Below are 27,503 nucleotides of genomic sequence, written 5' to 3' on the forward strand. Positions count from 1 at the left end.
TGCTATTTTTAGGAATTATAAAACAAAGACTCACTTGCTTTGTTTTTCCATGCTAGCCACCCTGAGGCATTCCCATCTTGAATTTAGGAGATTCATTTGTTCTTGTACTTCAGTTTCTTCATCTTCTGATAATTTCCCTGTTCCAACCAGTTGACTTCCCAATTGTAGAACATTACCAACCCGTCCCTGATGAGATGTCAGATCCATCATGTACCCCTGACAGGGAAAGGAGTTGACAAGAGTTGACAGTTTAGGTAAATCATTATGGTTTAGAATCTTATCTTTTTGCAATTTTAAGTTTTGTGGCCCATTTAAATTGTATTCCCAGTAAAAGTATTTTAATTTTTATTTAAGAAAACCCAATAGTGTTTTTAATATGAATTAAGGAAAATTACTAGCTTAGGTCACCTTCAGCAGAAGCAGACCCTGAGATAAGGATTTGTGAGCAAGTGATTCCACACAGGTACTGTGGTGTGTAAGTTACATCCCAGCATTGCCTTGAGCCAAGAGAAGGGAGCTGGGCTTTCATATCCTGTATGAGTCATTGGCAAAATCAAATCTCAGCACCTTCAAGTGTGGCTCTCCAAGGAGGAAATTTAAATGCTGGCTGTTAGAATCCCAAGCACATGAACATTTATTTGTTTCCATCTCAAAATAAAAACTAAATTTCCAAAATACAAGGACCTTACAGAGTAAGTGAGACAAAAAGAGAGACGTGCCATCATGACAAGTCATGTGTTTTGTTTCATAAATCGATGTTTTGTTTACCTCATGAGTATGAAATTGTTCTTTCACTTCTTCTACATCATTAGAAATCTCTCCTTGTGCTTGCAATGTGTCCTCAGCTGAAAGAAGCCATGAGAGTACTTCTTCTAAAGCTGTCTGGTAACTGTCCAGGCTTACTTCAGTCTCCATCAATGAACTGCCAAATGACTTGTCTTCAGGAGCTTCCAAATGCTGAACAATAAAATAAATTGGGTGTTATACAATTAGTATCTTTGCAGACTGTTCCAGTACATTAAATGATAAATCAAATGAAATATTTAAAATGCCGGAAATGTTCACTTACATTATCAGAGACATGAACAGCAGACACATAGGATAGTGAGACTACATTTTAACATCATCACAAATATACACACAAATTCTCAAATGGCAGTGGAAATCCACTTCAAATTAATATTTTATTAAAGCTTTTCTGGATTACTATAAAAAGTGAATTATTACATCATCTCTTCATGTTGTATTTTAAATACTATGAATTTTCATCCATAGGTAACTTTTTTCAGTTCATATTTTCAATCCTTTACATATACATTATTGGTATTATATTTATGTACTTTCGTAATGGCCTGAAAGGAAACATATCTTCCCAAGAGCCCCTAGGTAATGAAATATTTTGGAAATTTACAAACCAGAAAAGTTATCAGTATGAAAATAAGTGAGGGGAGGAAGGTAAAATTTTAAAAGGAACACTTCATTCACACATCTGAATTTCTAACAGTACAATGACTTCTATAAACTAAGCCTTTACTTCCAGAAGGCCATGGCTTAAATAGCAAGATATTATCTTAGGAGAAGTAAAATATGAAGTATTTGCTTCCGAATTTAATTAGCGGGATGTTAAGTGAGAATCTCAACAGCTGTCTTAGAACCCTAAATTTCTGCTGGGACCCTAAAGCTCAGAATAATGGGTACATAGTGTCCATAATTCCAAAAAGAAGATCCAGGCCACCTAAGAAGGAATTGCTAAAACAGGAGCACCAAACTTCTCCCACCACCCTTAATCCACTACCTAGCTCAAAGATGTATAAGAGGAAGCAAGGATTGGAGAAATGTCATGAGAAAAGATTCCTCTGGAGTGGCTAGAGTGCTATGCACTCTCTCCACCTTCTCCTCACCTCAACCCAAGTAATGAAGACTTCAAGATAATCACCCGTTGAGGACAGGGTCGTTTCCAAGATGGTGTATTGCCCCCTAAACCTGGTTGTGTGTCTGCAGAGATTCAGAAGCTACGGGACTAGTACTATCAAGTGACAGGAGAGACCTTTTGGGATAACCTATGTGTCTGCTGCTTTAAACTTAGGGCAATTACCAACAGCAAAAACTGGGGCAAATGAGAAAATCTGCATGAATTTTTCTTTGGATCAAGTGCACTCATGATAGGTTGCTGGGCTTCAAAAATCCTGAGAAGGACTGCACTCAAGAGGGTCTCCTGCTGAGGTAAGGGCACAGGTAAATTATTGATGTAGTTAAGAAAGCAAAAATATTAGAACTATTTGGAGAGAAATCTGTGCACTCCAAAGATAGCAAGCAAGCACTGGGCCCTAACAAACAGGGTTTTGCAAAGGAAACAAAAGACAGTGTAGAACAACCAGAAGCTATTTGGGGTATTTCATGATCTTTCCTAAGCAAAATTCTTCCTTTTGATGGCTCTCCACTGGCATGTCTGCCTTGAATTTCTAGTCCACTTCAATGCTTGGCCTTATCCAACTGAGCTGCCAGCACCAACTTAATTGTGCTCTTCTGATAAATGCTCTAATTTTGAAACTTTAATATTACAAATTTCTTCAACTATTAAATCCTTTAAGATGACAAAGCATAGTGGCAGTCTTTGGTATGATATTTTCATCAAATGATGCACTCGTTATCTATTCCTAGAGAACTGGCAGAAATATATCATCCTGATAAGTTAAAATCAGCCAACTCTAGTACCTCACACAAAGCATAACTGTCCTGAGAGGGCTATTCACATGGGCCTTCCCAAGGCCAAGGCAATTTCTGAAGGTCTTAGGAGTTAGAACCAGTTCTATGGTGTAGCCCTTCTCTCCATCCATCCATTACTCCACAATAGTATTAATAAATACTATTAATAATAAATACTAAAGTCAGCATTAAGGGGAGAAAAGTCACAAAAGGGTAGGCTTGGAGATGTGTGTAGACAGGACCAGCTTCACAGTTGTGCAAACTGAGCAGTTGTACAATGCCCATGGATCAGAAGGACACATTCATGCTTGTTTAATCTGCTTCTTGACATTGCCATCTTAAAATTCTTAATAATTTTATCTTTGAACTTGGGTTTTGCAAATGAAGTCCAAAGGAGTGCAAAGTATGCACGTGAGCAGAGGAGATAAGTGCAATATGTGTGTCTTCCCCATTTGCATACAGTGTTTTTGATGCCCTATGAACACAGAACTCTGGTAGACCCACGATATGCGGGAGTTCAGCAAGACTGAAAGTGAGTGCAAGGTAACTATGTCCATGACTGAGTGAGTGAGGACACGAACAGCCCCATGCTTTCTGTTTGAACCAGAACTTGCTTCAAATACAGAAAGAAAGCAATTCTTAGAAACATGAACCACCACAGAACCCTATCATATTCTTCCTTACTGGTATCTCTTTCTTGTATTAGCCAAACATTTATGCTGAAATAGATTACACAGAAATAAAGAAAAAAGAGGGCAACCCATGGTTCCTTTTCTTTCCAGTCTTTCCTTACTCATCAGAAAGCTGAAGGTAGAGACTTGGTAGAATGTGCACCTATCAAGAAGTTAAATAAAAACAGGTGTGCTAGTTGTGTGTTTCCATGTTAAGAATGAAATATATATGCACATACAAGCTACAAAATACAAATTGTGTAATGCCAGTGATTCTGCATGAGTTAAACAGTCTTATATTTGCATTTATAACTGCAATTGCATAATATAACAAGGAGCAGTAAAACTCATGTTAATACTTTAAAATTTTAATTTTCTTTATTCAGTATGATGTTAAATAGCAAATAAAAAACACGATGGCAAGTTGAGAGAGAGAGATCACAGAATAAAGGAAATAGTTTTTTAGTTTAGTAATTTTAACAACACTTTCCTTCCTGCTTTTTGAACAAGGAGTTCTGCATTTCATTTTTCACTGGGCTGCACAAATTGTGTAGCCAGCTCTGGGTGTAGGTGAAAAAGAGTACAATCCAATCCTGGATATTTTGCCTTCTCTGGGTTACAGGTGAGAGGAGATGGCAATTTTATTATGTACAGTAGAACGTGGTTGTAAAACCCTGGGAAAGTTACTCAGCCCTATCATTAGCCTTAGTTTCCTCATATGTAAAGTAGGAACAATAATACTTTCCTAATAAGATTGTGGTAAGAATTAAGAGAGAGTATATAAAGTATTTGGCAGAATGCCTGACCTTGTGTAAGAAACCAATAAAGTATGTTATAGCTATAATCATTATTAAATTCTTATATACATAAGAACCATCTTTGAAACACAACCTTCCCCAAGGTTACCTTCTTAAGTCACTGTCCAGACTTCAAAAGCCAGACAATTATTGTAGAAAAAAATAACTCCAAAACTTCTAAGAGCAAACACCACTTAAATAAAACCATTCTGAAATTTGAACCTCAACCTAGATTCTATTTAAAAGTTCCAAAACTCATGAACAATCTTGAGTTCAAATAATCTCCAAATGATAAATTGTAAATAACACTATTACTCAAGTCATGCAACATCATATTTTACCATTGTACAATTTGGATTAAAAAAGTAAATACTTCATGATTTCCTGATAACTACAGAGGCTTGAATTTTTGGAGAAAATTTTAAAAGGCAAATATTTATACTCAAGAATATGATATCTAATACTCATAAATTCTGAATCTAAAAGTTTTGTCTGAGGATGTTCATAAAACAAAAACTTTGCAAAGATAGCCTTATTAAAGTTAATTTCAAACAGGTATAAGCTGTGTAAAATTACATAAATAACTCAATTAATCATTTTTTATGTCCATAAATTCAACTCTACCTATATATATGATTACGGCTGAAACTGTCAGCTAGGCTCAGTAATACTTTCTTTGTCCAGATCAATGTTTTTCAAATTTGTAAATCATGATTCATCAGTGATTCATAAAATCATTTTCGTGGGTCATGACCAGGAATATCTAGTGGGTCATGACCAGGAATATTCTACTTAAAATTAAATAGAATACAAAATATCAGTGTGTGTCATTTATATTAAGGATTAGTATTGTTTTGTGAATTTTCATTTCAGACAAGCATATTTATGTATGTCTATGTATGCATGTAGGCATATATTTTCTAAATCAAGATGAAAAGGTTTTTTTCCTATAGTTCATGAAACAAAAATTGGAAATGGTTCTAGAATTTCAGTACAAGTAAACCCATGAAAGAAGAAATTTGCTTGAATTCTGCATTTGTACATTTTCAATAGAACCCTTGAAACAAAACACATGCTTTATAAATCTGTCTTTAACAGAGAACTTGAAGACAAACAGTTACATAGAGAGAGGCTTATGCTTTTGGTTTTAGCTCCCCAAAATATGTATTTATTTTCATAGTATTTCATATTTCACATAAGCTTGATGCTAGTTCATACATATGATGGCATCAAAGCAAATGTTCTAGAAAACTTGATCTTTGCTCTTTTTATAGAAGATCTATGCATAAGAAAGAGACACCAATCATTTCATCAATGGAGATGCCAGTATCATCAAGTGCAACTAACTTTTCTCCCTATGCTTTGATCTTATTTTAATTTCTGTCTTTATCACAGTAGTGTACGTTTCTCTGCAGTATACTGGGCAAATAATGATTCAGATGAGAGGCATAACAACGAATGGATGAAACAATTTTGGTTGTTTTCAAAATTAAGAACACTAAAATTTATTGAACATTATCCACCTATTTCAAAGGCTTAGTTACTCCCTTTTTGCATGAAGAATTACTAGATATTGTTACCTATGTTCCTTGAAGATGTTGCTAACGCATAAATGTGGAAGAGCAGAGAGGGGAAAAATAAAGTAATGAGGGAAGACAAATGAGTATATGTGTTAGTTCTGCAATGTCCAGGACAAATATCTGGAAACACTTCTAGTGATAGAACTTGTCATAATAAAATACAGAGTGATAGCCTTGACACTACTCCATACACAAATATTTTTTAAAACACAGTTTACTATCTGTCTAATCTTGGGTAAGTTACTTAACTTCTCTGTGTCTCAGCTTCCTCATCTGCAAAACAACGGAAATAAAAATATGTCTCCATAGGATTGTTGAAAAGATTATATGAGAGGATGCATATAAAATGCTAAGCACATTCTAGTCTCCAAAAAATGCTCTGCACTGCTTGTATTTGGGGACCAATGTTCAATGAAATGGCAAATGATTTTTATGAGGAAACACAGTTGAGTGAGCTGTGTGTATTTTTAGAAGCATGATTTTGGCAATTCAAACTGAGATAAGTCATCAAATGGCTACATATAGGTAGTGAAACCAGCAATCCAGCAAACCACAAAGCTCTTAGAAAAATATTTGGGACATTTCCAGAGGCCACAATCTATCACTGAGTAGTTTTATATTTCTGTCGAAACTGATCTATTTTGGCAACTTCCCCAAATTCAACCTTAAAGTGTGATATGAGTTTTAACCTGGATAAAAACAGTTTTATTGTTCTTGAATGTATTAATGCTTCAAGAACATTTGAAAATTTTATCACTTAGTTCCTTTAAATGTATCATAGTTCTTTTTTATAGAGTCTAAGTAAATGCATGGATGGTGAATTTTCTGGTGTATTCTATAATCTTTTCATCCTTCAGTGAAAGATTATTTAAAAGCTAAAGGATTACAGAGGGATAACCAAGTGGTTCTTTTCCTAAATAATAGAAGAACAGTTACGAGGAACCAGGATTAGTATCTGTAAATATTCTTGCCACATTTCCACTCTGTTTCCTCAGAGATATAACATGTAAACCAGGGTATTATTCAAAGTATGAAAAATGATTACAGAAGTGATTTAGGAGAAATTAATCCATCATGCAACACTATACGTGACATTCAATCTAATGATACCATTAAATAGGTAATTTTTAATATTGCTTGTGCCTGAAAGTCAGTTCAAAGTTAGGCCCTAATGAGGATTTAGGAAAAATTATGGCCTGCTCTTATGGCGATTATTAAAACAACAATCACAACAACAACAACTACATCTATAATAGCAGTAACAAGAGCTGCCATTATTTATCGGGCACTTAGTGTCAGTCAATTTGCTAAGCACTTAACATGCATTATATCATTTTTCACCACAACATGTCAGGAGGACAGAATAGTAGGATGAGGAAATGGGAGGAGAAAAATTAAATAACATGCCAAAGGTCACAAAGGTAATTGGCTGTTCTGGGATTTAAAACCAGCTTGTTAGGATTCCAAAACACATGTCTTTCCCACAATTTGATAAATCTCTATTAATGAAGAAAATGGTTTCAGAATCTATGAAATAACACCTTCACAAAATATCCTAATATAACTTCTTAAAAATAAAATAAATATTTATATGTAATTTATTTGTAACTATGTGTGGTGATGGATGTTAACTAGACTTATTGTAGTAATAATTTCAGGATATATACACATAGTGAGTCATTATGTTTTACAGTTGAAACTAATATAATGTTATTTGTTAATTATATCACAATAAAAATAAATAAAATTATTAGAAGAAGTAATATCCCGGGCTCATAAAAAAAGTCATTAAACTAACATAATTCAAATCTCCTTAGTCACTTGGGAAGGATTTAATTTCAAATAACAATGTATTGCAAACTGTCCTTTGCCAAGTATATCAGATTGATCCATTTAAAGAAGGTTAAAATAAAGGTTGATAAGATGATCAAAGCCATTTTCATTCAGATCACAGTTCAGCTGATCAACTTTGCCTTTTAAAAAATTATATTTTTTCTTTTCTTCATTTTCACAAATTTACAGTCAATGGTTTTGAAACTACTAAGAAAATACCTGGACTTCATTATGTTGGTAAGTCAGAAATCAAACGTAAAGTTCAAATGATGGTTGCAAGTCAGAGACACCGATACCACACTGAAGAAGGGGACAATGGAAGGGCAGTCATGTGACATAGCCCAGGTGGTGGTACAAGCTAAAGAAGTAAGAAGTAACATCAACAAAGGGAAGTTTAGTTTTATTTAGATTCTAGGTTGTGAAAAAACATTCAATTAAATTAAGACACTTTCGCCAAAGGGGTAATTTTTCCCCAGGCACAATGGTTATCTCCACCTCCTTCAGGTACACCAGGTACTTGGATTATCCCGTCACCATTCACATCTATCACTAAATTCTTTAGGTTTTCTCTTTATTTATTTTACATATTTTTGTCTCCTGTCCTTGTTCCTAAAAGTGTGGTGTGGTATATTCTTCAGAAAAACCCTCACAGTGGACTAAATATAAGCTCCCTGAGTGTAAAGTTTTGTTCATTAGATTCACTATGTCTGACACACAGTAGAACATAATAAATATTTGTTGAATAATCAATCTCCTAGCATATGCCAGGTAAAAATTTCACATGTTACTTTACATAAATATTAGGACATATTTTCCTAAAGGAGTGAGATCAAAGTTCTTGCATCTTTCCATGTCACAGCAGACAGAAGAAACAGCATACCCCACTCTGTTTATAGGACCTGCTGCCTTACTCAGTGCACTGTTTGTCTCCCTATGCTCTTCAAGGGAAGATCCTTTGTTTAACGCCTTTAGAGCTTGACATTTGTAAGGAAAATGCCAGTGATATTAAGCCCTGGGAAGACTCTGGGTAGATTTCATTATCAGCTGCAAAGTCTGCCCTCTGCCTCAAGGCAAGTAATAACAGACCAGAGCAGTCCTCTGCCCTATTGGTGTAAGTAGACCAGAAGGTACATATAGAGAGATGAAAGCAATGGGCAGTTCCTCAATTTTATCACTGGCTCCTAACAGGAGTGATCATGCTTCAAGGTTTATATCTCAGGGTCCCATTGACCATAAAGCTTTTAATCTTAAGGTTCAGAGAACTGAGAAGAGTGCCTAAGGGCCCATTGCACTTGATAGAAACAAGAGGTGTGAAATCTTTTGACAAGTTTTTATCTTTTGTTGTACTAACATTTCTTCTTACATCTTGAAGAAAAAGACTCAAAAGTCACGGAGGGCTGGCTACAAGCTAGAAAGAATAACTCCTGATTTAGGGAAGATACTGAAAAAGGATTTAAGGGTATATATGTATATATACATATAAGGAGGCAATATTATGAAAGGAGGCCATGGAAAACATGAGCAGAAAAGCAATATAGAGCCCCAAGTGACACTGACATAGAATAGACATGTATACATGACACAGAATATTACATGTATGTAATAAAAGTTCTAAAAAACTTTTATTACTCAAATGACTTTTTTTCTTCAACAACCTGATTGAAAGCTTTCCAGCAGGCAACATCCTTCACAATTTATTTCACATTCACTTCTTCTTTTTTATTCCAGTGGCATCACCCTAGCCCACTGGTTCTCAATGAGGGGCTATTTTGCCCTCATGGGGACACTTGACAATATCTAGAGACGGTTTGGATTGTCACTGCTGGGGGTGGAGGGTGCTACTGACATCTAGCACTTCTAGTGAGTGGAGGTCAGGAATGCTGCTAAACATTCTCCAAAGCACACAGACCAGCAGCAGCGTAAGTGCCGTCACCACCCTCTCCCGCTCCACAGACAAAAGATGATCAGGCCCCAAATGTCAGTAGTGACACTTGGATAAACCATGCCTTAAAATAACGCAAGAACTACATTAATGACATTTTCCCCCAAATTGATTCCCTCTCCTCCATATTTTGCTTTCTTCAATTCAACTTGAGCATACTTGCAGTGTTTATATTGGGCATGTTATTCTTGTACACAATAAGCTTCAGTGATTTTACTCTTAAAGTCCCAAATTCCTACCCTATTATGTAATGGGCTCAGAAATTTTTCCTCCATTCTCTCTCTCATGGCTTTGGAAACCTACAAATCACCCATTTCATGTTTCACCTTCCAACTTGATTATTTCTCCTGCTACGAACATATTAAAAACAAAACAAAAAAAGCTTTGCCCAACACATTTAAATCATATACTCCTTTAAGTTCTAGCTCAAATCTCATCTCCTGTATGACTGGTCCTGGTCCTTTAAAATAATGCTTTCCAATTTTTTAAATTGTTCATTTTTATCAAAATAATATTGATGAGGGCATATTCCACTTTTTATCACTTTGTTCAATAGCAATTTTGAGGACTGATTAAATTTAGCTGTCCTACTCAGTTTTCACTCAGTCCATCAGGTACTTTTTAAAAATCTGGCTAATAAAATTTAATCTTCTACTATCTAAATCAGAATTTCTTGCAATGTCAAAGGAAAATATTTTTATATTTATAATATGGATTCAAAACCCCACTGAAACATTTAATTTTTAATATTTTAAAAAGAATTTAAAGTTTCTGTGTATAGATGTGAAAAGTTTTATAACTGAAACACGATGAGAATATTGCCAAATATCCATTTTTGAAATACTCTCTCCATAGCACAAATTTATTACAAAATTCAGTTCTTTTCTTAATCTTTGTTAATACAGAACTTTGCCTTGCAAGGAGAGATTACTGCTTTTGGAAATATCTGAGAAATAACATAGTCCTCATAGCCACTTGCCAACAGAGAAATGTTCAGCATATTTGGAACACTTGTCTTTTCAAAAAAGAAAATACACAACTAAATTTTTTCAATTACTTTGCCATGAGATAACTAGAACATTTCTGTGCAGTAAAAACGATCTTCTGGGACACTCCCGTTTTACTGCAAAATGTTATAAGTATTCTACTACTCAAGATAATGCAATCTGTAAACCTACATAAGTGTCCACATGTGTTGCAATGCATCCACCACATCAACGATGCCAATAAATAAGGGAGGGCCCCACTACCAACCCACCATATTGAAGATCTCTGATTTTTCACTGAGGAGATCAAGTACCATATATTATATGAAATCATGTGAAAACTTGTATATTAAAAATTAGCGAAGTTTCTCTCTTAATTTTAAATAAAATATGCATATGAACAGACATCATAATATGTTCTTCTGGAACCCCAGTGGATCATTTGTGGGCCTCCTCGGTAGGTGCTCTCCATTTTGTAGACTACACTGTAATCTATAATGCTTTCTTCTTCCTCTGAACTCCTATAGAATTTATAATCAGAACACAAGCATGATACGTTCAGTGTTTCCTATTTGTAAGCTATGGTGCAAGCACACCATTAAATTACCTAATTTAACCTTACAACATAAAGGATGATTCCTGCTTACATTTTACAAGAGGAAGACCAGATTCATAGAGGTTAGAAACTTGCCCAAGGTCACACAGTTAATGAAGGGCAGAGATGGGAGGTGAACTGTCTCACAGAAGCCTGTAATTTTAACTATGTTGCCAGACATTTTTAATAACTTAAGGGAAAGAAACATTTCCCAGAGAGAGCCAGATTGGTAAAATTGCATTTAAAAATCAAAACATAATAGTGTGTCATATTTTATGTGAATGTAATAATTTTGAGTCTCTCATCCACTCCCAGAACTATTAAGAGAATTCTCTCATTCATCTAGTCTCCTCCTCCCTTAGACCCTTCTGTGACGAATTTTACATGTTTATAATATGACTGGGTTTGGCATACAATTTCTGTTTACTCAATAGATAACTTGTTCATATAAAGATGTCTAAAATCTACCATGAGCTTCATTAGCACAATGCCCTAAAATTTACTTATATATTTAAATTTTTAAATCACCACATAAAATTACGAATACTGTAAAATATGTAGCTATAATATCACTGGTATTTTTCTGTTTGATAAGTAATCATATTTGGAATATATGTCCAAATTTAAAATATGCCTATTAGCAGATTTCAAATTGTTTGCTGTGCTTTTGAAAATAGGAAGAGAAAGAAACAGAAGGAATAAAAAGACTCTCTTTGTTCACATATTGAAATAATATTATATTTAAAAATGTTTCATTATATTTTTAAAATACTCTCGAGCAGAATTAGTTACTCTTTTCTTGATTTGCATAACTCTTGGAAACTTTCTACAGAATCCCTACTTATTCTATAAAAGGTATTTTGTTGTCTATTGGCCTTATTTCATATTACACCAGGAAGGGAAAAGAATTATTGCCACATATACAAATTAAAACAATGAATTAAGCCTTGAATATCAAAATATGTCAGCAATTTAAAAACTTAACATGAAGATGAATTAAAAATCATGCAAACAAGCAAGAAAACATGGTGAAATATATGTTTGTTCTGGGGAAACTATAAATCAGGAAAAGGAAATTCATTTAAGCTACAAGGGAAATAGTCACAAGTATGTTTAGAATCTCCTGATTTAGAAATTCTGGGATGCAGCTCAACCTGACCTATAAAGCTTTTCAGGAAATCAAATTGTGCCTAGGCCTGAAGGTACACTCGTGACATTTGTTTAAAAGGATTGTGATTGCCTTGTAAACTTCTTTTACAATGTTATTAATATGAGTTGCTCCATATACTTGGCCAACATTGCTTATTTCTCCCATTTGTCCCAGAAGAACCATAAACTGCCAATTATCATGGGAGTAGTTTATCAGAGTATGGATTATCTGGAGCTCTTATTTCTCTTCCATTTGGCCTTTTCACAGCTCATTAGCACCTCAACAAGAAAGTTAAGGCTAAGGAAGGAAAGGCTGCTGAAATTCAAAATAATTAAATTTGCTCCTTGTCAGCAGCATATACAGCAAAGTATTTAGAAATGCTAGAAAAATTAACCCAAATGGGATCTACAAAGATATTTAATGTATACAATGGTAATTTGCCTTGACTGACTTTTCCCCACTGTATTGTCTGAAATATTGATGAAATTGACTGGAGGTTTTGGCATCCTACAAGACTCAAAATCCTCTGTTCTTAGCATATAGCAGACCACCTTTACAGATATCACTTGCCAGTGAACAATACATAATACTCATTGCCGATATATTGACCATTTCTCAGCGTGAAAACAAGAAACTGAAAATCAGCTTTCCAAAAGAAGATTTATGACAACTAAATAGTTTCTTGGGGAGAAATGCGTATGCTTGCTGAACGGAGCCAAGTGGAAAGCTTCTTGTTTGGTTTAGGCTTGCCTGTGCACTTGATGCCACCATCATCAGTGACTGTCCTCTAGGGAAAGAAAACCACTTGAGATAAAGCACAATTAGAACCAATGGCTAGCTGAGTTTGCCTTAGGTCCTTGCAGAATCTAATAGTTTTATGACAAATACATAGGCACACATTTTTTCATAGCACAGATAGCAATTATTTTTTAGCAATGTAAATGTCTACAAAACAAATGCAGGCTAAAATAATAAAGGAATCTAATGCACTGTTCAGAAAATGTTGCATAAAATAGGAAATGACATAGACAAAGCAAATCTTTAAGATATATAATGTACATACAAGTTTTATTACAGTGATGCCTGTAATGTCATTTTTACATCATTAGAAATAAAACATATAAAAAAGATTAATTTTCTTTCTATTCATCACACACTTGCCTTCTTAAGACTGATTCTCTTGTTCAGCCGAGCCTTCTTTATCCAACTGTAACCTTTTAATGACCAGTAAATCATGGGTTTAACAAAATATAAAATTGTCGACTATAATAATATAGACCTTCTTAATAAAACTGAACCTTGCCAGGAGGCAACACATAGTATCCAAAACAAAGCATGGCCAATGTGCACAAAAGCATACCCAAATTCATATCAAAGTTCATAAGACAATGGTTTGAATTCTAAGTCACAAATATGGTACTTAAAAAGAACCTCATCTCTAAAATCAACAGATGTAGAATTCAATGTATTTTAAGCAACAGAATACACATTCTTCTCAAGTGCACATGCAACATTCTCCAGGATAGATCATATGTTAGGCCACAGAACAAGTCTTAATAAATTTAAGAGGACTGAAATCATATCAGGCATCTTTTCCAACAACAATGGTATGAAACTAGAAACTAATTACACGAAAAAGACTGGAAAATTCACAAATATGTGGAGATTAAACAACATGCTACTGAACAACCAAAAAGTCACAGAAGATATCTAAAGAGGAAATCAAAAAATACCTTGAGACAAATGAAAATGAAAATATAACATACCAAAATTTGTGGAATGCAGCAAAAGCAGGTCTAAGAGGGAAGTTCATAATGATAAATGTCTACCTCAAGAAACAAGAAAAGTCTCAAATAAACAACCTAGCCTTACACTTCGAGAAACTAGCAAAAGAATAAAAGAAGTGCAAAGTTAGTAGAAGGAAAGAAATATCAAAGATTAGAGCAGAAATAAATGAGATAGAGACTAAAAAGAAAATAGAGAAGATCAATAAAACTAAGATTTAGTTCTTTGAAAAGACAAAGTTGACAAGCCTTTAGCTAAACTCACTAAGAGAAAAAGAGAGAGGACTCAAAATCAGAAATGAAAGAGGAAATGTTACAACGATATCACAGAAATAAAAAGGATCATAAGAAACGACTATGAATAACTATATGCAAACAAATTGGACAACCGAGAAGAAACGGATAAATTTCTAGAAATATACAACCTACCAAGACTGATTCATGATGAAATAAAAATATCTGAACACATCAATTACTAGTAAGGAGTTTTAAATCAGTAATGAAAAAACTCCAAACAAATAAAAGTCCGGATGGCTTCACTGGTGAATTCTACCAAACATTGAAAGAAGAATTAATACCAATCCTTTTCAAACTTTTCCAAAAAACAGAAGAGGATGGAACTCTTCCATACTCATTTTTGAGGCCAGTATTATTCTGATACAAAAACCAGACAAGGAAAATCACAAGAAAAGAAAATTACAAGCCAATATCCATGATGAACATACATGTAAAAATCTTCAGCAAAATATTAGCAAACTGAACTCAACAATAAATGAGAAGGGTCATATACCACGATCAGGTGGGATTTATTCCAGGATACAAGGATGGTTCAACATCTACAAATTGATCAACATGATACACCACATTAGCAAAATGAAGGATAAAAATCATATGATCCTCTCAATAGATACACAAAAAGCATTTGACAAAATTCAATATCCATTTATGATAAAAACTCTGATCAAAGTGGGTATTGAGGGAATGTACCTCAACATAATAAAAGTCATACATGACAAACCCCAGCTAACATCATACTCAACAGTGAAAAGCTGAAAGCCTTTCCTCTAAGATCAAGAATAAGACAAGGATGCCCACTCTCACCATTTCTATTCAAAACAGTATTGGAAGTCCTAGCCAGAACAATTAGGCAAGAAAAAGAAATGAAATGCATCCGATTGGAAAGGAAAAAGTAAAACTGTCACTATTTGCAGATAACAGGATATCATATATAGAAAACCCTAAGGGCTCCATGAAAAAATTGTTAGAACTAATAAACAAAGTAAGTAAAGTTGCAGGACACAAAATCAATATACATAAATCAATATACAAAATACAGAAATATACAGTGTGGCATTTCTATACACTAATAATGAACTATCAGAAAGACAAATTAAGAAAACAATCCCATTTACAATCACATCGAAAAGAATAAAATACCTAGGAATAAATTTAACCAAGGAAGTAAAAGACCTATATACAAAAACCTACAAGACATTAATAAAGACATAATTGAAGAAGACACAAATAAATGGAAAGATATTCCATTCTGATGGATTGGAAGAATCAATGTTGTTAACATGTTCATACTACCCAAAGCAATCTACAGATTCAATGCAATCCCTATCAAAATTTCAATGGCAGTTTTCAAAGAAATAGAATAAATAATTCTAAAATTTGTGTGGAATAACAAAAAACTCCACATAGCCAAAGCCATCTTGAAAAAGAAGAACAATGCTTGAAACAGCACGCTCCCTGATTTCAAACTACACTACAAAGCTGTAGTAATTAAAACAGTATGGTATTGGCATAAAAAGAGACACGTAAATCAACGGAAGAGAATAGAGAGTCCAGAAATAATCCCATGCATATGTGGTCAGTTAATTTATGACAAAGGAGCCATGAATATACAATGAGTAAGGAAAGTCTCTTCAGTAAATGATGCTGGGAAACTGGATAGCCACACGCAAAACAATGAAACTTGACTACTATCTTACACCATACACAAAAATTAACTCAAAATGGATTAAAAACTTGAATGTAAGACCTGAAACTACAAAACTTCTAGAAGAAAATATAGGTAGTAATCTCCTTAACATAGGTCTTGACGATGATTTTTTGAATTTGACACCAAAAGCAAAGGCAACAAAAGCAAAAATAAGTGGGGCTACATCAAACTAACAATCTTCTGCACATCAAAGGAAATCATCAACAAAATGAAAAGGCAACCTATTGAATGGGAGAAAATATTTGTAAATCATATATCTGATAAAGGGCTAATATATAAAATATACGAAGAACCCATATAACTCAATAGCAAAAAAAAAAAATCTGATTGAAAAATAGGGAAAGGATCTGAATAGACAGTTTTTCCAAAGAAGACATGCAGATGGTCAACAGGTTCATGAAAAGATGCTCAACATCATTAATCATCAAGGAAATGCAAATCAAAACCACAATGAGATAGCACCTCATACATGTTAGAATGTCTATTATCAAAAAGACAAGAAATAACAAGTGTTGGTGAGGATGAGGAGAAAAGGGAACCCTTGTGCACTATTGGTAGGAATGTAAATTGGTTCAGGCACTATGAAAAACAGTACGGAGGTTTCTCAAAAAAATTAAAAATAGAGCTACCATATGTCCAGCAATTCCACTTTTGGGGATTTGTCAAAAGAAAATTAAAATCTTAACTCAAAAAGATATATGTACCCCCATGTCTACTGCAGCATTATTTACAAGGGACAAGATATGGAAACAACCTAAGTGTCCATTGACAGATGAGTAGATAAAGAAATTGTGGTAAATATATACATACAATGAAATATTAGTCAGCCATAAAGCAGAATGAAATCTTGCCATTTGCAAAAACATGGATGAACTTCAAGGGCATTATGCTAATTCAAACATGTCAGACAGAGAAAGAAAAAGAACTTTATGATAAATTATCTATTTGAAGTTTTCAGTATTATTAGTTCAGTTACCACTGGATAGGCTAGACAAAGAGGGGTATACCAATGGATATGAATATCCTTCCATGCATATTAAAAAAGCAAAATGATAATGGATGTACCATCACAATTTCTGTGTTTAAAGATATATTACCCATTATGAACAGATAATAAAAGAGACTTAATTTTTTGAACTCTCTATTTTTTCCCCAAAGGAGGATATACGTGTGTGTGTGTGTAGTTTCTAAACTATGGTTAAAGCATTTCATTATTTTTATTCTAGTTATGAAAATATATATGTGTTCTTTTTGAATAATCTTTTAAAAGAATCCTTTTCTCAGAGGCAATGGTGGCGATGGAGGTGGTGAGAAGTGATCAGATTCTGGATATAGACTAGTCAAGGAGACCTGGCATAACTTTCTGACCAATAATACGGAGTGTGAGGAAAAAAGGAGATTAAGTTTGTCTCCAAAGTATCTGACCTGGGCAACCGGAAGGATGGAGTTGCCACTTACTGTGATAGGAAAGGGCTGTTGATGAAGCCAATTTGGGGGTTAGTCAGTTCAGTTTGGAACATGTTAAATTTGAATTGACTGGGAGTGAGCAAATGGTTGTGTATCTAATTTGAAGATTAGCAGAAAGTTCTGAGCCAGGGTAAATATTTGGGAAGCAATCAACCTACAAATGGTATTTGACATCATGATGCTATATGAGATCACCAGGGAAATGAATATGATCTAAGAACTGAGCCCTGGTTACTATCATGTTTTACTTTTCAATCATATTTAATCATTAAACATCCATAATGCATACACTCATTTGTTCATATGCATATCAACTTTGTGGACTGTGAGTCAAGAATATTTTCCTTTTCCTCAGTTTTATGAATGTACATACTAGCTATCAAAACTCAGACCATTTTTATTGGCATTTTGCTAGATCGGAAAGTTGCTGCATTACTTGACTGTGGGAAATCATGTTTTCAAGAGGGCTTGCTTCCAGAGATGGCTTAAGGAGTTCCATCACCCCTCTCCTTTATTCATATGGAGCTGTAGAAGGTGCTAAAAACTTGGCATCAGCGGACAGAGCCCTACTGATCAGCAAGCTTTTGCATAAATAATAAAATTCCAGCAGTGAATATTTTAAAACAAAGCACTGCCCGATCCTTATTTTATTGTATTTTATAAAATTAGATCATGTTAAAAGGTTCCAGCTATGTTATGATCTGTACTCTATGCCCTATGCCATCTTGCTCTCTGACAAAACTTGAATTTGAAAGATTAGCTTTTAATAAAGGGAGGAAATACAGTGAGACTTAAAGGCATTGAAAAGGATTAAGCAGGAATCAATACTAATAATAATCATTTTCTCAAAATGGAATTGTATTAGTTAAATATTAATGGAATAAAAACTTGTTATTGAAGATGCATCATGAATGTTCATGTAGATTTTTATGTGCCTGTTTGCCAAAAAAATCAACATTTATAGACTCATACCATATATTATATACAGCACATAGTATGGTATATACAGTGTACCATAGATTCCTACCACAGAGTATATCAAAACTCTTGCTTAAATCTGCCAATCTAAAACACGTCTGTCCAATTCTATCACTCTTCAATCTGCTCTTCCATCTCCTCCTTGCTTTCATTGCTGAATTTCTGAACAGATTACTCCACTTTTCTGCTTCCAATTTGCCATCATCAACATTTCACCCTATGCGATGTTGTTTCTCATCCCTTTATTGAAACAGCCTTCTCAAAGCATGCAAGTCTACTTCCAGAACACCAGATCCAGCCGCCTCTCTCCCATCTGCATCCTCTTCAATTCCATTGCAGCATTTGACGCTGTTGAACACGACCATGTTCTTCAAAGTCTTTTTTAAAATCTTCTGTGTTATAGTACCCTCACAGTAAGTTCTACAATCACACCTAACTATTTCCCCCACACACACACACACACACTGGCTCCTTCTGGTTTGCCTGCTTATATATATTGCCCCAAATATTATATCCTTGAACCTCTTCAAATGTTATTGGACTTTTTCTCTCTGTGAAATCTTATATACTGTTATGGATTGCTCTGTTATCTCCTTCCATCCCAGCCCCTACATTTCATGTCATTAGTCTTAATTGATACTTTGAGAATAAATCCTGGTTTCCAAACATAGTTAGACAGCTCTTTCTGTCCATCCTTCCAATGCCAAGATGCCTCTAGATTTAGCTCCTTAAACTCCTGGATTGAAATAGAGCTTCATATTCAAAATCTGCCAATGCCCTTCTCTTGCCTTCTGAATAAAATTCATCCCCTTAAAGCCATGATATTAGGATCCTCCACAATTGGTCCTCAACCTTCCTTTCCAGTTGCCTTCCTACCCCTCCCCCACCACCATATACCCTACACATCATTTGCAAAATGAACTGAAGATTCACGCTTCTATGTCCTTCTCATGTGGTTACATAAAGTGGAGTGATCTTTCTATTGGAAGATTCCCCTATGAAAATCGTACTTACCTGTCAGGGATCGTCATTCAGTTACACCTCCTGCAACCTGATAAATCAAGATTTATGAAGCTGTGGTTTATGCTCCCAGAGGATATGTATGAATGTCTACTATACTTTCTAATTCTACTGTGTCTTAAAGTAGTTGTAAGAGTGTCTGTCTCCTCTTCTAGTCCATAAAGACCCCAAGGACAAGTCAAACAACACCTAGTAGTTAACACAAATTAGATCATCAATAAATACTTGATGGATTGAGCTATCAGGGTTTCACCTTCACATAATACATTATTATATAAACTTATTAAGTATCATTGTAAATTAAAAATAAAATTTAATAGAAAGGCAAGAAAGTATAATTTCACAATCATAGGCTTAGGAATTGAAGATGCCTGGAGTCTATTTTACTCTGCTACTTACTAGCTTTGTGGCTTTCAGCAAATCATTTAACTTAGTCTATAAAGTGGGAAGATTGATTGGTGGTAAACATTAAAGACACTATCTTCAAAGTAACTGCCACATGCTCCTGCCTTATAGTAAGTGTACAATGAATGGTAACAAAATCATCATAATAGGAATTAATAGTGATAACATGTATATGCGACCATTTTGAAAACCTAAGGTATTTTGAATATCAAGAAAGGAAGCAAGATAAAACCACTGATGGAGAAGTTATAAAGAATTATTTTAATGAAACAAATACCTTTACCTTTTACTCAGGATTTACAATGGTACTCTGTCAGATTTTTCTGTTTCAAATAATTTGAAAATAAAAGTTGCAAAACTACAGCCTATTTTGCTATTGCAGTAGTGAACACTGTATTAATTTGAACAGCTTCTGTCAAGGCCAAAAGCATTATAATGTTAAGACAAATGTGTTCTCATAAACAGAGAGGATATGTGTGGGCGAGTGAGAGAAAAATGTATGTATATACAGCACAGTCTTGCAGCATTTACTTAGGTTTTCTTGATTTAGCCAAAATAAAAAATTGCAAAGATCCACCAGTGTGAATGAAGGTACATGTATGGAAACAATTTAAGAAAGTGTCCTCAGCTACAAGCGGGTAGGTATAATGCAGTTAATATCCCAGTGCCAATACTACCCATAGGTAAATCATCTTAAGCTATTTCTCTCTCTCTCTCTCTTTGGTTCTTTCTGAAATTTGGCCTACGTGCCTGTAGAATCTTCTGAATAATGTATATCTCCATTATTCAGTGAATTATGTCTGGTTCATAAACATTTCTCAATTACCAGACATCAAACTGTTTTCATCAAACTTAATTTCTTATTCCAATTAACCACAACTTCAATTTTTAAATTTATCTTCCTACACATAGACAGACACATATAGACACACAATTCACTAGGTTCTTATTTATCTCCAAAACCTACCCTACGTAAATATGTTGTATAAATATATGTTACATAAATATATCATTTTAAAACAAAAGAGGAAACCATATTGGGTTTACAATGCTATTACTGTTAACAAATAGAAATTGCTGGGAAATTTATAGAGATATATATTTTACTGTATGATACAAGCACCATCATAATTTATGGGAAAATATAGATATTATCTGGTAATTACTCATTTTCTATGAAAATGTGTAAGTCAATAAAACTTATTTAGAAAAATTGGAAATCGTACTTTAGATTGACCTAGGAGGGTCCTCTATTCTTGTACTTTACACACTAATCTATCCAGATAAATAGCTTCATTTTACTCAGCTTATTAAACTCTCTTGTTTGCTTTTGTAAATTCTATGGTGCATACTGAAGGCCAGCCATCTGTGAGAAGAAAATATAAAAATGGCAAATTCAATAACAATCTAAACTATGTAAATGTATGCATTATACTTCTTATATGCTTATGTTCTTATATAAGATGTGCAGTACATAACTAACTCAAGTGAGTTCATGTATCATTATTTTCTTCTTTATTCTAAAAAAATCTCAAGGTCTTCCTATGCTAAAATGAAAAATGACAGAAAAGAAAAATGTGATGATATTGGAAATAAGCACATTCTGAAAGCCAATTTGTCATTGTTTTATGACATATATTTATCTTCATATACACAAGAGCACCTAGCATAGCACTTTGCTTATAACAGGTACTCAATAAATGTTTGCTAAATGTTGAATATATTTAGCTCTGGGACAGAGCCTAAAGTATTGCTCTAGAAATACTTGACTCATCAGTAATAATCCAACCCACACTAAGCATGCCTTTGATTGGTGTGGGGCAGCCTCTTTGAAAAGCATACAACTGAAATCTATGTAAGATAAAAAAATCTAGTGGATATGAAAAATATTTTCCAAGGACAAGTAAAACATTTCTAGAACCAATTAAATATACATATATATATATTCAAAGGCATATACACATATAAACACAAATAGTATATACACATTAGAACAATCATACATGATATCTTTTATTCCATTAAAGATTTATGGGATCAAACCACAAAAAAATTGAAATCATTAGAATATTACCATAAAGTAATTCCCAAAATGTATTCAGTCTATCCCAACTTGTGTAGCAGCTGTGTGGTTTGGGTGGGTTTAATCTCAACCTCAACCAGGGATGAGCCCTGATTGGTTTAAGTGAACCCTCCCTGCCACAGTGATTGGCTCAGGGACATGTAATATAAACTCATATGCATGGTTTTCTGCTGGCCACAGTATAATAATAATGGACAAACGACCTAACACGCTCCAACCAAGAGTGCCCACTTTTTGTATGATTATTGAGAATAAAATTAATTCTTTTCCCTTGGATATAAAGAAGAAAAGAACCACTGGAGATTCTGATAGCCATCTTACTATTATAACAAAACCATCCTGGCAAAGAATCAACCACTTGACAGTAGTGGAGGAGCATAGAGCCAAGAAAGCACAGAGAAATGGAGCTGCAGGGTGATGAATGTGAATATCAAGATTATATTCTCACCAGAATCCCACCATTCCTCTGCAACTTTCTGTTATACAAGCCAGTAATTTCCAAAGTATAATCACAAGAAATCTTCAGTGGTAGAAAAGATGCCACCCATGACTGCTCCAATGCAGGTGTTTTCTATATATATGTATGTGTACTTGAGTTTGTCTTTTTTTGGGGGGAATCAATTGGAAAAGCCAATTTTTATTTTTATTCCAAGTCTAATGAGTAGAGGCAGGAGGGGCAAAATTTAAGACTTAAATACTAAAAAAATTCAACTATAAGGTTTCCCTAAAGCACTTTTCTGATATCGTAGATGGCCACTTTTCTCGTGAAGAAGTAGCTCAGCTGTAATTTACAAACGGTAGATTGGCTGTGCCTCCTATCCCAAACCTTTGCTGCAAATTGCCTCAGTCAAGGGATGTGCAAAGTGCAGAGACCTATTAAAAAAGAAACAAGGATTCACATTTGAAGACTAGAACTAGACCAGAGGACTTCGGTTACTGGGTCATAGAAGTGAAAGGGAAAAAATACCAAAAGTCTAAAGATTGTAAACAAATCTGATTTCCAAAGAAATCCCAATTTTGACTTAAAAATACCTTGTTATTGCTCAACCCTAGGGTAAACACCAGGACCCCAAAATGATGCAAGAAATCAAAGGCTAAAGTGGCACAATCCCCTGAAATGGCATTTTTCCAAAAGTCAATCACAGATACACTCATGAAGACAACTATTAAACAAGACTTTTTGTGTGTGTGTGAGGAAGAATGCCCCTGAGCTAACATCTGTTGCCAATGTTCCTCTTTTTGCTTGAGGAAGACTGGCCCTGAGCTAACATCTGTGCCAGTCTTTCTCTACTTTGCATGTGGGATGCCGCCACAGTGTGGCTTGATGAGCGGTGTGTAAGTCTGCACCCAGGATCCGAACCAGCGAAACCCAGACCACAGAAGCAGAATGCCTGAACTTAACCACTACGCCACCAGGCCAGCCCCTAAGCAAAACTTTAATGAGCAGAAGGAAGACTAGCCGGGAACTGACAGTGCAGAACATCATATGTTTGTTTCCATTCATTCCTCTTACACATGTATTTTTTAATTTTTTTGTGAGGAAGATTGGCCCTGAGCTAACATCTGTGCCAATCTTCCTCTATTTTATCTGGGATGCCAACACAGCATGGGCTGACCAGTGGTGCTAGGTCCGTGCCCAGGATCCGAAACTGCGAACCTTGGGCTGCCAAAGCGGAGCACACGAACTTAACCACTATGCAACCAGGCTGGCCCCTTACACATTTATTTTTTTAAATCAGGATATCTTGTTCTCTTTTTATTTTTCATTTAGGGGTACTGGACTTCAATCTTTTTTTTCCCCCTTCATTTATCCATAGCCCACTGGATCACGAAGCACTGCATCACAGTCTGATTGAAAGGGACTGCAGATCACCCAAATATCCTGACCTTGGAACTGGATGTCATCACTGGAAAATGTTCTAGACTCTCTCTTTACAAGAATTTTATTTGGGCATTTTCGAAAGAAACTATACACTAATGAGGGTGTGTCGCAATGTTGGACATTCAAAGAGGAGGACTGCAGTAGGCACTGTGATTGCCCACCCCGTTTCCTTTCCACCACTCCCCCATTATAGAAGCCTGGTGACTGGAATAGGCTAGATCTTACCCTTAGTTCTAGATGTGAGCTTGGTTTTTGTACAAGCCAATTTGGATAATTCTTTCCCCTTTGCCACAGTGATATGCTTAGGGCAGGTACATGATTGAAGAGGTTCCAAACAGAGAGAAACTCACATCTTTTGTTTGGTATTTGAGGAAAGATATACTATTAACACTTGTCTGTGAAGAAGGAAACAAGAGTTTCCAAGAGCTACTGAGGGAAGCCAGCCTGTATCAATCTGACAAATTATGAAGTGTAGGATTGAGAGATTAACAGAGAAAGAGAGACCCATCTCTGACACCCTTAGTAATAAAACTCTGTATTAAACCACTGAGCAACCTTGAACTTATGTACTGAGTCAACACATTTTTTTGTGGCTTAAGTAGGTTTGAAACCAATAGCATCCTAAATAACACAGGATATAATACACTTTAATGTTCTTCATCAACTTAATAAATCTTTAAATAATCACCAATCATTTTAATGTGTACTCATAGCATCTTCAGTGCCAAATGTTCTGATTTCAAATTCAACGCTCAATTGCTCAGTTCACCAAATCTAGTTAATTGTTGTTACTCAAAAGGCATTATCATTAATGCCACTGATGCTATTATCAATAAAATGAAGACAATTTAAATTGGTTCACTTATTCTTCAAATGGAAATTTTTAGAAAGGATGTATTATCTTATTACAATCAGGGTGCCAAATGAGAATTTAATGCATCATTTTTTTTCACAAGCTGGCTATAAATTGGAATCTTTATACTCTATCTCTCTCTCTCTCCCCCTCCCTCCCGCCCACCCTCTGTCCCTTCTACTTCCCCTCTCTGTCTCTCTCTATCAACTAAGCCAATGGTAATATCTTCTGAATCTCTTGCAAGGAAAAAAGATTATTGAAGTCAACAGCTGACAGATTTCTCAGCAATTAGTCTTCATCATTACCAGTTGCCCAACCTTCACCCTTCATTTTTTAAAGTTGCCTTTATTTTACCTCTTTATTTTCAGATTGCCTGATTTGTAGTTTCGGTCATTAAATTGTTTATATATTCATTCACTTTTAGTAAATAAGAAAGAATGTATGTAAGTGTGTTTGTGAAAACATAATGTTTGTTCTCTAACTATAGCTGTCTTTTGTGTCAGTTTAGCATAGGGGTTAATAGGATAGATTCTGGAGTCAGACATTGTGTATTTAAATCCTGGCTCACCCACTTTTCACCTGTGTGACTGTGGGCAGATTACTTAACCAGTCTATGTATCAATTTCATCATGTAAATATGGATATAATAATAGAACCTTCTTTACAGGGTTGTTATGAAGATTGAGTTAATGCATGAAGGGGGTTTAGAGTAATGCTTGGCACATAGTCATTGCTCAATCAGTGTTATCAATTTTTGTGTTATTATTCATCATTATAGGCATTATCTAAGAACACTAAGATCAACACTTGGGAAGGATCTTAGGCGAATACAATGGTTAGGAGCCTAGGAATTCAAAAACTGGTGTTGAGTTCCATTTCTATCACTTGCTAACTGTGCTTCTTTGGTCAAATCATTCAAGGTGTTCTTAGTTTATAGAATTAAATTCCATCTCCCATCTTGCAAGTTCACTGGGGGATAAAATGACACAAAGCATGTAAAAGGGATATAAACATGTTATGAAATGTGAGCAATTCTTTTTATACGTAAGGAGATTATAGATTCTTCAGCTGGATCAACAGAATTCCTTTCACTGCCTGTTCTAATAAGGGCTCAACTCATGTGGCACTTGCTCCTCTCCTTCCATGAACACACAATTTTTAGTTGAAACATAAATCCTTTCTCCTGCTTCTCAATCTACTAGATTTTAGATATGGATAATATAACATGACACAATTATCTGATGTACTATAGGAAAGAAAAATTTGCCTGGGTTCCCAAGTCCTCAGAATCTCACCGTATCTTATTTTTGTCAGGGAATCTTTACTATTTGGGGAAATTGAACTCCTCTGAGAATAAGATGAAAATTGTGGGTCCTTTACCTCATGGATAGACTATATGTACATACAAAAACATTTTTATGTTAATGGGGTAATGGACACTATTATGCACACTTTACGAACTCTTAGAGTCTTATGAACTCTAATGATTATGTCCTTCTATCTTTAGTAATCTGCACTGACGTATCATTCTGAGTCCAGTTAAAATTGTACACCTTTCAGTAGGCAGTAATGTTAACCAACTCCTTTAAAAAACTAACAATACAGTCACACATGTATTGGGCTATAATATCCTCTGATTTTATTTAAAATATGGAACTTTATTACATAGTATACTATTCACCACTTTGCATTTATACATTATCCTCAATTAAAACAGAATTTCTTGTTTTCAGTTTTGTTTTTTCAGTTGTCATTTTTGAAGTTTATGTCATTAATTATTTTCTTTTCCTGCTTTTCATTTATTGAAAATTGAAAATGCAAGTGAGAGAGGATTTCTCATTATTAAAAATAAAAATATTTGCATATATATTCCAAATATGTAAATTCATTGACGAAAACAAGAAAAATGAAAAATTCAGAGAATTAAAACATCCCTATAAAAACAGTGTAAAACAATTTAGTGTAAAATATTCTGGATGTTATTGCCTTTATTATAAATATATATACAGATGTATACCACACAAAGATAGGTTATTTTCTCAAAACAAGTCATAATGTTGTCCCACCTACATTTTCTTTTCTTTTTTTTTTTTTTTTGAGGAAGATTAGCCCTGAGCTAACATCTGCTGCCAATCCTCCTCTTTTTGCTGAGGAAGGCTGGCCCTGAGCTAACATCTGTGCCCAGCTTCCTCCATTCTATATGTGGGATGCCTGCCACAGCATGGCTTGCCAAGCGGATCTGAACCGGCAAACCCTGGGCCGCCAAAGCAGAACGTGCGCACTTAACCGCTGCACCACTGGGCTGGCCCCCCCACCTACATTTTCACTCATATAATATATTGTAAACATTACCCAATGCCGTTAAATTTTCTTTTATAACTTAGCTCTTAGTGGCTCTATGGTATTGTATCATTTGAAGATACAACAATTTATTTAAAGAAACTAACACAGGGTATTCAAAGATGCATATTTCCATAGAAAGCACATCAGTTCCATAACAAAAATAAATATAAAGAGACCTAAGGAACTGATTTATAAACTTTCTTTCTTCCTATATGTTTCATTTGAACACTATTCAGTAATCTCATAATTAAAACTGAAATGAAAGAATTACATAAGCACAAGGTATTTTCTTTGCTTCTCTCTCTTAAATTTTGTAGTAATACTCCATTAAAACTAATGGATTCCAAACACTACAGAGAAAAGAAAGACCCACCATTATAAAAAGTTACTATAAAAATCCTCTGTGCATAATAAAAACTAATA

The 27,503-nt window shown here is 34.6% G+C and overlaps 1 protein-coding gene across 8 annotated transcripts in view; it reads right to left on the minus strand.

Moving 5' to 3' along the window:
- DMD (dystrophin) overlaps positions 1-27,503 on the minus strand; it is a 2,262,230-nt gene that overhangs the window by 1,399,009 nt on the left and 835,718 nt on the right. For all 8 annotated transcript variants that reach the window (XM_023633802.2, XM_070257261.1, XM_070257256.1 and 5 more), the window contains 2 exons: positions 769-957; positions 35-216 (listed from right to left, as the gene is read on the minus strand). In XM_023633802.2, coding sequence (XP_023489570.2) covers positions 35-216; positions 769-957 — 371 coding nt within the window. The remainder of the gene's footprint in view (positions 1-34; positions 217-768; positions 958-27,503) is intronic.

This window comes from Equus caballus, chromosome X (genome assembly GCF_041296265.1).
Source record: "Equus caballus isolate H_3958 breed thoroughbred chromosome X, TB-T2T, whole genome shotgun sequence".
Taxonomy (NCBI): Eukaryota; Metazoa; Chordata; class Mammalia; order Perissodactyla; family Equidae; genus Equus; species Equus caballus.